Raw genomic sequence first — 10,197 nt, 5'->3', positions numbered from 1 at the left:
GGCACTTGGAGGATGTGTAAGGACTGTCACGCCGTCAACGCTATCACAGTTAAGTATCGTCACCCTATACCTCGTTTGGATGATTTGCTTGACGAATTGTATGTTGCAGTCATTTTCACAAAGATTGATCTTAAGAGTGGCTACTATCAAATTCGAATGAAGGAAGGGTACGAATGGAAGACAGTCTTCAAGACTAGGTATGGTTTGTATGAGTGGTTAGTTATGCATTTTTGTTTGACTAACGCTTCTAGTACATTTATGCACCTTATGAATCATGTACTTCGCCCGTTCTTAGGTAAATTTATTGTTGTTTATTTTGACGACATTTTGATATACAGCAAGAGTCCTGAGGAACATGTAGCACATGTACGAGCTGTCCTTGATGTTTTGCGCAGGGAGAGGTTATTCGCTAACCTTGGCAAATGTATTTTCTGCACTAATGAACTTATTTTCCTTGGTTATAAGGTTAGTGCACAGGGCATTAAAGTGGACGAGAGCAAAATTCAGGCCATCAATGAGTGGCCCGTGCGCAAGACCATGAGTAAAGTTCGGAGCTTCCACGGCCTTGCAAGTTTCTATCGCCGGTTCGTGAAGGATTTCAGTACTATTGCTGCCCCTCTGACCGCCATTATCAAGAAGGATGTGAAGTTCGAGTGGGGGGAAGCTCAGGAAAAGGCGTTCCAACTCCTTAAACACAAGCTCACACACGCACCCTTATTGTCCTTACCTAGTTTTGATAAAAATATTTGAGATTGAGTGTGATACTTCTGGTGTAGGAATTGGAGCCGTGTTGATCCAAAAGGGAAGGCCGATCGCATACTTTAGCGAGAAGTTGAATGGTGCTGCCTTGAACTACTCCACCTATGATAAGGAGTTTTATGCTTTGATTCGTGCACTGGAGACATGGCAACATTACCTGCGGCCTAAGGAATTCGCCATCCACACTGACCACGAGGCATTAAAGCATCTCAAGTCTCAACACAAGTTGAGTAAGAGACATGTGCGGTGGGTCAACTTTGTGGAGTCATTTCCCTATGTGATCAAGTACAAAGTTGGCAAGATCAATGTCGTTGCCGATGCACTATCCAGGAGGTATGCTTTGATTACTTTACTTGATACTAAACTCCTTGGATTTGACCTTATCAAAGAATTCTATGATACCGACTCTGATTTTTCTAATATCTACAAGTCTTTTGCTAAGTCGGGTCAGGGTAAGTTCTTCATATATGATGGATTTTTGTATTGTAATGATAAATTATGCATTCCGTCATACTCTGTTCGTGAGTTACTAACCCGTGAGGCTCACGGAGGTGGTTTGATGGGACACTTTGGTGTCACCAAGACCTTGAGTGCTTTACAGGAACATTTCTATTGGCCACGCATGAGGCGAGACGTGGAGCGAGTGGTGTCACGCTGCATCACCTGTCACCGTGACAAGTCCAAGCTCCAACCCTTTGGTTTGTATACACCTTTACCTATCCCATCCGAACCATGGGTTGACATTTCGATGGACTTTGTGCTTGGTTTGCCTAGGAGTAAAAGGGGCCATGATAGCGTCTTTGTCAATGTGAACCGATTTTCCAAAATGATCCATTTCATTCCATGTCATAAGACGGACGATGCTACTCACATAGCTGATCTTTTCTTTAAAAAAATTGTCGTTTGCATGGTGTGCCTAGGACAATTGTGTCTGATAGGGATGTTAAGTTTCTCTCATACTTCTGGAAGACCTTGTGGGGGAAGTTGGGGACTAAATTGCTATTTTCTACATCCAGTCACCCCCAGACCGATGGCCAAACTGAGATCGTTAATCGTACATTGTCTACTTTGTTCAGGGCCATCATTAAAAAGAATTTCAAAATGTGGGAGGAGTGTTTATCCCACGTCGAGTTTGCTTATAACCATACAATCCATAGTGCTACACAGTTTTCTCCATTTGAGATTATTTACGATTTTAACCCATTGACCCCCTTGGATTTGATGCCTTTGCCTTTGTCTGAGCGTGCTAACCTTGATGGCAAGAAGAAGGCCGATTTTGTCCAGACATTGCACCAGCAGGTGAGGGACAACATTGAAACTCGCACCCAGCAGTACCTCAAGCATGCCAACAAAGGTCGGCGTCGCGTGGTGTTTGAACCAGGTGATTGGGTCTGGTTACACTTGCGCAAGGAGCGTTTCCCTGTCCAACGTCGCAACAAGTTGCTACCTCGTGGAGATGGACCATTTCAAGTTGTGGCGTGCATTAATGACTACGCCTACAAGCTTGATCTTCCTGGTAAGTATAATGTCTCGGTTACTTTTAATGTTACTGACCTAAGTCCCTATCTTGCAGATGATGAGGTCGATTTGAGGACAAATCTTTAGCAAGAGGAGGGGAATGATGTGGAGGTCGAGAGCGCTATCCATGCGGAGCACGTGAAGGTGCCATTGGGGCCTATGACACGTGCTCGATCGAAGAGGTTAAATGAAACACTACCAACGTTGGTTCGTGCGGCTCAAGAGTCAAGTGGAGAGCCAAAGGTCATTGAGGGTCTCAACGAAGCTAGAGATGTCATCTTACTTGCAGCCATTCATGAGGATTAGTTACCTAAGATTCGGCCAAGGGCCCATGGCCCATCCTTAGTTAGTAGAGTGTAATAAAGAGGTCCAACTAGCCTGTGGTTTGGACCTTAGTCGTTGTTAGTCCTTGAGTCAATGGGCCAGGCCATGGGGGCCACGTAGTTAGTCCCTACGCTGAGCTTACGGTGCGTATGTGTGTCGCTAATGTCGGCCCAAAGAGAAGCCCAAGGGCTGGCCGAATTTCCTTGTATTTTTCAAGCTTTTATTAGGGTTTAGTCAAGGCTATAAATAGCCTTAAGTGATGTTTTACATTCAGTTTTTGATGATTAATAACATTACATTGAGAGTTCTCTCAAAACTTCATTGAAACACCTTGAATATCTTAGATTTGTATCTTAGGTATTCAATTGACATATCAATCTAGAACCGCGCTAGATTATGGCGTCTTCTACAAATACCGAGATTCGTTGACCACGTGATCAATGGGTTTAGGTGATCCGCTGCGTTCGTCGTCTTCAACGTGAGTCTTTTCCTTCTAGATCCAAGCCTTTTTGTACGGGTTACATCACAAGATTAGTACCGTTCGTATCACCCCCACTATAACTCGTTCATCTCCTTTCAACCGTCTTCGATTGACACACAAGTTTCTAAAAAATTTTACGTATCTAGGCACTTATTTAATCGCGTTCAATAGGGGAATGTTGATCTCCACCTTGCGGAATATCTCCAGGACCTCTTTCTCCCTATCCTGCTTCTTTGGTTTCTTTAGCCTGCTAGAAAAGGGAGGTGGATTAGTCTTAACTCTAGTAATCAGGTCCGAGAGTACCTTTTGATCTTTGTTGTCTTTGCCCTTTTCTTCCAACTCTTTTTCAATTCGTTCCTCGTCCTTGTCCTTAGGAATCACCGGTTCGGGTTCTCGGACTTTTTTGTCACTCCTCAAGGTCATTGCACTCACATTCTTCGAGTTCAACTCAGTTTGAGATGGCAACTTCCCTTGAATCTGGGACTCCAAACGGTTGATCATGATGGTCATTTGATTTACTTGAGTTTGCAATGATTGCACTTGTCCTAGTTGATTCCTCATGCTTTGTAGATCTGAATTCGTCTCCTGTTGATTCGCAAGTAATTGCTTCATTATCTCTTCCATGGACGGACTTGAATTCGAAGGGGGTGGTGGTGGGTGAGGTTGGTACTGCTGCTGGTACCCTTGCTGCCTATTTGGTAAGAAGTTGGACTACCTGTTCCCTCCATAGCTAAGGTTGGGATGATCTCTCCAACTAGGATTGTAGGTGCTTGAGTAAGGGTCGTACTGCTTTCTTGGCGCGGGCGCGTGGCCAGCTATGTTCACCTGTTCTGCAGTTTCTTCCTGAACCAGTGGACACATCTTCGTATAATGACCCACGACAGTGCATACCCCACATACTTTAGCTTGTGAGGCACTTCCCATAACTAGTTGTCGCATGAAAGACGTCAATTCGGAGAGTTGCTGTTGGATAGAGGATGTTTTTACCTCATTTACCTTACGGGTTGAGATATCTTCTCTTGAACCAAACTGCTGTGAATTTTCAACCATCCCCTCAATCAACTCCCATGCTACCCGAGGAGTCTTGTTCACTAATGTCTCTCCACTTGCAGCATCGACTATGCTCCTGTTCCTAAAAAGTAGCCCCTCATAGAAATATTGGATGAGCAGTTGCTCACTTATCTGATGCTGAGGGCATTTGATACACAGCTTCTTAAACCTTTTGCAGTACTCATAGAGAGACTCGTATGGATGTTGTTTGATACCGCATATCTCTTTCCTTAGGCTTGCAGCTTGAGACGCTGGAAAGTACTTGTCCAAGAATTATTTTTTTAGTTGGTCCCATGTGGTGATACTACCTGGTGATAGATAGTACAGCCAATCTTTCGCGGAATCCTTCAAGGAGAATGGGAATGCCCTCATTTTTATCTGCTCTTCTGTGATTTTCGGAGGTTTCATACTGTTGCACACGACATCAAACTTCTGCAAATGCTTATAAGGCTCCTCACCTGGTAGACCATGAAAAGATGGCAAGAGATGAATTAGACCAAATTTTAGTTCAAATGGAGTGTTATCATTCAAACTTGGGAAAATAATGCATAAAGGTTGCTGATTTAAATTATGAGCAGCCAACTCCCTTAGTGTTTGTGCATTCACCATGGTGACTTTCTCTTGGTCTGAATCACTTGAGTTATCACCACGCAAATTCATCAACTCAACCTCTAGATCAAATCCTTGAGATGCAACACTGGACAGCTCCTCTCTGATCTGTCTGGTTTCTTTCCTCGTTCTACGCGCGGTCTTCTCTACTTCAGGATCGAAAATTAATTCGCCTGTATGAGATGAACGAGGCATAAACTAGAAAAATACCAGAAAATTAGAACAAAATTGAAATTAAAAAGAAACAAATAATTAACGCCAGTTCCCGGCAACGGCACCAAAAATTGATAGGTGTCATACCTGTGCAATAATAATAAAAATCTAACTACCACTAAATGCAGGCAATAATTAATCATAGGTATTGGAGTAGGGACTTTAAGTGTACAATAGGTTACTTGATTCACCCTGTTCCCGAAAAATTTGCTTAATCCGATATACTAGAATTAATTAGTTGACAAAAGTTACTAAATAGTAGACAGTGGCAAGTAGGGTCGTCTCCTCAGGGATTAGATATATTTGTCTCTTTGAAATTCCAATTGGTAAAGGGGGATTTTATCGGACTAAAACTATAAACAGTTAAGCAATTCACTAAAAATAAATAATTAACTAGGACGAATATAGCAGGAATTAAATCAAGAATAGATAAATCCTAACCAAGGATACAACTACTCAGACACAATCCACTTATCCGATCATTGATGCAAGGGAGGTTTACTTAATTAATTAATAGGCTAGTTATAACCGCCGACGAACTCTAACGATCAATTTTTCCTTAATTTATTGATAACCAAGGTACGACCATTGATTACCCATAACCAGAAAATATTCCTAGGTACGACCGTAGGAATTAATTTCCCAATTGCATTAAGAACTAGAAAAACCTAACCCTAATCAATAACACACTACGAGGGTTATTTAAATTAGATTGTCCGCTCTTCTAGTGTGTAAATACGCCAGTTGCCACTAATATTAATCAATCAAACAATTACGGATTTAATTGACTAATTTGACAGGAGATTAATAAGTCACATTGAACATCGGGCCCTTGACATCCAACTAACAAAATAATCCCATGGAAATTCAAATAGACAACGTGCAAATATTAAGAAATTAAGAAATGCGTGAAAACTAATTAGATTTCACAGATATTCGGAACTGCGCTGTCGAGTTGATCCTTGACTAGATGAAAGACTTAGCCACGCCGCATAAATAAAACTTCACGCAAATCAATTGATTGCAAAGGCATCACGTTTTTCACTAGAAAGCAAAAAGTAAAACAAGTTTTTTTCATTGGGAAATATTGTCGAACACCTGGAATGCGTCAAAGGAAAAAAAGAAAGAAACTAAACTCTTGCTCCTAAGCTATCGTAGCCTCTGTACGTTTTTTTTTTCCCAAAAGCCAAAAGAAAATGACTAAAGCTATCTAGTAGTGGTCCCCACACAATTGAGAGTCAAAGTACAAGAAAAAAGCCCCTGCCAATTCCACTTTTCTCGTTTCCTCTTCATAAGAGGACTCCTAGTCAGCAAGAGGGAAATGGAAGTCCGTTTCTTCTCAGCAATGTGGGTCAGGTTTGTGAAGTTTTTAGAAATCTTCCATTTTCTCCAGAGAGTCCCTCCTTTTTTGTACTTTTCTGCTCCGCTCCCTGAAATTGAGTCCAAATATCAAATATAAGTAAATATTAATAATTAAAACAATATTTGGTAAGGACAAAAGGGAAAATTAACAATAAAATTACTAACAATTAACACTCTATCAAATATAAAGGTAACTAGCATAAATATCGGTTTAGTATCATAATAAAAGAAAAGAAAAGTAAATTTTGCGCACAAACATCACTGTTAGTTTCATGTTTTGCAGTGTTATTGGATTGATTAACATGCAAATAAACTATAAGGAGAACTTAGCATACCTAAGTCTAAGTATAAATTTAGATGTATATTATAATGAACTTAAAATCATAACTGATTTGTTTATTTTCAAATTGCACACTGAATCAAGATATTTCAATAAATTTGAGCTCATTAACCATTTGTCACAATGAATTGGTGATTTTTTATTGTTCAACTTCATCTTTTATAATAGCAGTAACATTTTGACCTAAAATATCTTTGGTCGTCCTTCTTCTATCTTTCTTCTCTTTAGTAAAATCTCTCTAACTAAAACTCTTATTCAACTCTCTCATGAGAGAGAGATCAGATTTTTCTAATCTCTCTCCAAGTGAGGAGCTCTCTCTATAGTTTTTTTTCATTTATATGAATAAAATATTTCTTAAGATTTTCTAATGAGAGTTTCTTCTGATACGGCATAATTTATTATTAATTTTATGGTTAGTTTTCCTCTTTGTTCTTGCCAAATATTGTTTTAATTGTTGAAATAAACTTATATTTGATATTTTGACCTAATTACAGGAAGTGGAGCAGAAAAGTACTAAAAAGTGTGACTTTCTTGAGAAAATGCCGTGCACGTGGGAAGCCTTGAGAATCCTTGCAAATCCGGCTCCAAAATGTGCTAAACCAATGCCTTTCCTTTCGTGACTAGTAGTTTACTAGCATTAGGAAACAAGAAAGAAGGAAACTTCAGTAGTTGTCTTATCTCTTTGTTTTCCTTATTCGGTGGAAAAACCAACGAGATGAGGGACTAGTCATTGTTTAGATTAGGGAGATTCTTCTATTATTTGTCTTCGTCCCGAGGCCGCAAGACAGGAGATAATTCCTTCTTCATGTCTTTACTCTTCTTGTGTGAAACATAATATATTGTTTTAAGAACAAAGTTTGATATTCATGAATTCTACTAATTCGCGTGAAAATTTCTCTATGAGGCGTGGCTAAGTTTCTCATCTAGTCGAAGGTCAACTTGAAAATTCGGTTCCAAACATCTGTGAGATCAAATTATTTTACTTATTTCTTTTATTCATTGGTATTTGTACGTTTTCTAGCTTAATTTCTTATGATTGTTTTGTTATTTGAATGTCAAGACTCCGATATTCAAATTAACCTAATAATCTACTGCCAGATTAATTGATTAAATCCGTAATTGTTCAATTGATTAATACTAGTGGCGACTAGCGTGATTGGTTCCATGTTAAGGAAACACATGATCTAATTTAAACAAACCCTCGTAGTGTGTTTGTTAGTTAGAGTTGGACTTTTCTAATTTTTAATGCAATCTAGAAATTAAATCCTACGATCGTACCTAGGGTTATTTTTTGGTTACAGAAATAGTTAACGGTCGTACCTTAACAATCAAAAAAATAAGGAAAAGTTGATTGTTTATCGCGTGTATGACAATTATAACTAATCTATTAATGAGTAATTGAATTATCTTTGCATCGATGATCAGTTGAATGAACCGTATCTGAAAAGTTGTACCTTTGACTAGCGTCGTATTGGTTATTGATTAATTATTGTTTATTTTTAGTAGTTGTTTCATTAGTTAGTTAATTAGTTATTTTATATTCATCAAAAAACCCCCATACTTCGGATTCTGGAAAAAATGAATTATCCCCAATTCCTGTGGATTCGACCCTACTCACTGCTGTATACAAAATTTGTATTTTTCTTGAGTAGATAATTATTATTGCACAGGCTCGACACCTGTCAATTTTTTGCGCCATTGCCGGGGACTGGTGCCTGATTAATTTGTTTCTTTTTGAGTTCATTTTATTTTTATTTCTATTTTTTTCTCTTATTTCTTTTTTCTACTAGTTTATGGCTGCTGACATTTCGTATTTTAGTAATAGACTGGATTTTATTCCTACGAAAGGAAATGAAGCTTGTGTTTTTTCTGATGATCAATATTTAGATTCACTAAGCTTTCTTATAGACAAAATGGATGCTGCAACTTGTGGAATTTGTTATGCCACAAATCATTCAACCAGTATGTGCTCTGAATATCAAGATTACCTGAATGCCTATCTCAATTAGTTTGGAGGTTTTTCACCCCAATCTCGAACGTGACATGACCCTTATTCAAATGGGTATGATCAAAGATGGTGGGACAACTCCCACTTTAATTATGCACCAGATCTAATCGATTTTCAACATCAATATCAACAGCAACAGTCATCATCGATGTCAGAATTGCTCTCATAGACTAACATCGACCTTGAAGAAGATGAGAGTGCAATTATCCAGACAAATGACGTGGAACTGCAAGAGTTTCAAGAAAACGGATCTAAAGATACAGTTGAAAAGGAAGTTGAAGTGCAAGAAACGAAACCCCAATATCAACTCGTCCAAGTGAATAAATCTTGTGAACAATCTCTAAATGCGGTGACATTTTCTCCATTCCTTAATCAATATTCTCCTGACTCTTATTCTTCAATTTCTGTTAGTGAGATTGATTTTATTATACCAGAAAATTTTGAATTTCATGACAAGAATAAGTTAAGAGTAGTGATGGCAAAATATCTTGAACCAATAAATGCGTGTGATGGAGGAGTGAGTGGAGAATTCAGATTATTGTTGACTTGTTTGGTGCCATCTACTAATCCGTGGAAAATCGTAGCTTGTGTGTTCAAGGATTACTCTATTTACGAGGGCTATCAGGATTATATAAAGAATGAAACACTGAAATGAGTCACAAGATTTTATCCTCCCTGAACAAACATAACAATGTCTAGCCAAACACGTTAAAGAAAGACGCTTTTTGGGAGGCAACCCAAATATTAGTTTTGTTTATATTTTTCGTTGTTCATTACTTTAAATTTGTCGTTTCTCACTTAGGTACTAGTCGATCTTGATATTTTTCTCCACTATGACCAGGACAGGTAATCTTGGCATGCCCACGCAAGGAGGGTACGCGTTAATCTTGCAAGCCTTAACCTCATGGTCAGGAGACTTTTGCAAAATATGGTGTGCCCATGCCATGTTGATAAAACCTCAACTGTTCGTAACGCAGGCAGATCAAGGAATCTTGGCGTGCCCACGCAATGAAGGCACGTGTTAATTTGCAAAAAAGTCACCCCAGGATCAGATTACTTTTCCAAATCTTGGCTTGCCCATGCGAGGAGGGCACGCGTTAAATTGCGAAAAGCGATTCCCAAGGTCAGATTACTTTTCCCTATCTTGGCATGCCCCTGCCTAACGCAGTGGTTCTGAAAAAAAATTCTTTTCTTTTCTCTTCCTTATCCTTTTCTTTTTCCATTTTCTTTCTCTTTTCTTTTTCTTTCTTCCTTCTTTCTTCCATCCTTCTTCATTCGAACTCCACCGCTGCCAACCATCAACTTACGTCGAGCTCCACAATCATTTGCCCCTCACCCTTAGCTGTCCACGGCCTCTACAATTATCAGGAAAGTTTCGTTGTCCCTTTTGTTTCGTATTCTATTTTTTATCTCTTACATTGGGAACAATGTAAGATTTAGGTGTGGGGGGACTAGTATATTGATAATATACTGGAAAAATGCAAGTGTAGGTATTTTTGTTGAAATTTTTTATTTTGATTTTGTCAAATTTTA

The 10,197-nt window shown here is 38.9% G+C and overlaps 1 protein-coding gene across 1 annotated transcript; it reads right to left on the bottom strand.

Moving 5' to 3' along the window:
- Window positions 1-3,232: 3,232 nt before the first annotated feature.
- Window positions 3,233-8,807, bottom strand: LOC113782531. The gene is made up of 4 exons (XM_027328420.1): window positions 8,763-8,807; window positions 4,441-4,939; window positions 3,908-4,383; window positions 3,233-3,667 (listed from the first exon to the last, which is right to left on the bottom strand). The coding sequence occupies exons 1-4, from the start codon at window positions 8,805-8,807 to the stop codon at window positions 3,233-3,235; spliced, it is 1,455 nt and encodes a 484-aa protein (XP_027184221.1).
- Between the last annotated feature and the right edge of the window lie 1,390 nt (window positions 8,808-10,197).

Source organism: Coffea eugenioides, chromosome 9, assembly GCF_003713205.1.
Source record: "Coffea eugenioides isolate CCC68of chromosome 9, Ceug_1.0, whole genome shotgun sequence".
NCBI classification, from domain to species: domain Eukaryota; kingdom Viridiplantae; phylum Streptophyta; class Magnoliopsida; order Gentianales; family Rubiaceae; genus Coffea; species Coffea eugenioides.
This window is presented reverse-complemented; position numbering and strand designations above follow the sequence as displayed.

Excerpts from the sequence above, each read along its gene's own strand:
- LOC113782531 (XM_027328420.1), bottom strand. The coding sequence starts at position 8,807 with ATGACTGTTGCTGTTGATATTGATGTTGAAAATCGATTAGATCTG. Across the intron at positions 4,384-4,440 it reads GCTGTACTATCTATCACCAG|CGTCTCAAGCTGCAAGCCTA; the intron begins GTAGTATCACCA and ends AGTACTTTCCAG. Across the intron at positions 3,668-3,907 it reads AGGAAGAAACTGCAGAACAG|GAGACGAATTCAGATCTACA; the intron begins GTGAACATAGCT and ends GCGAATCAACAG.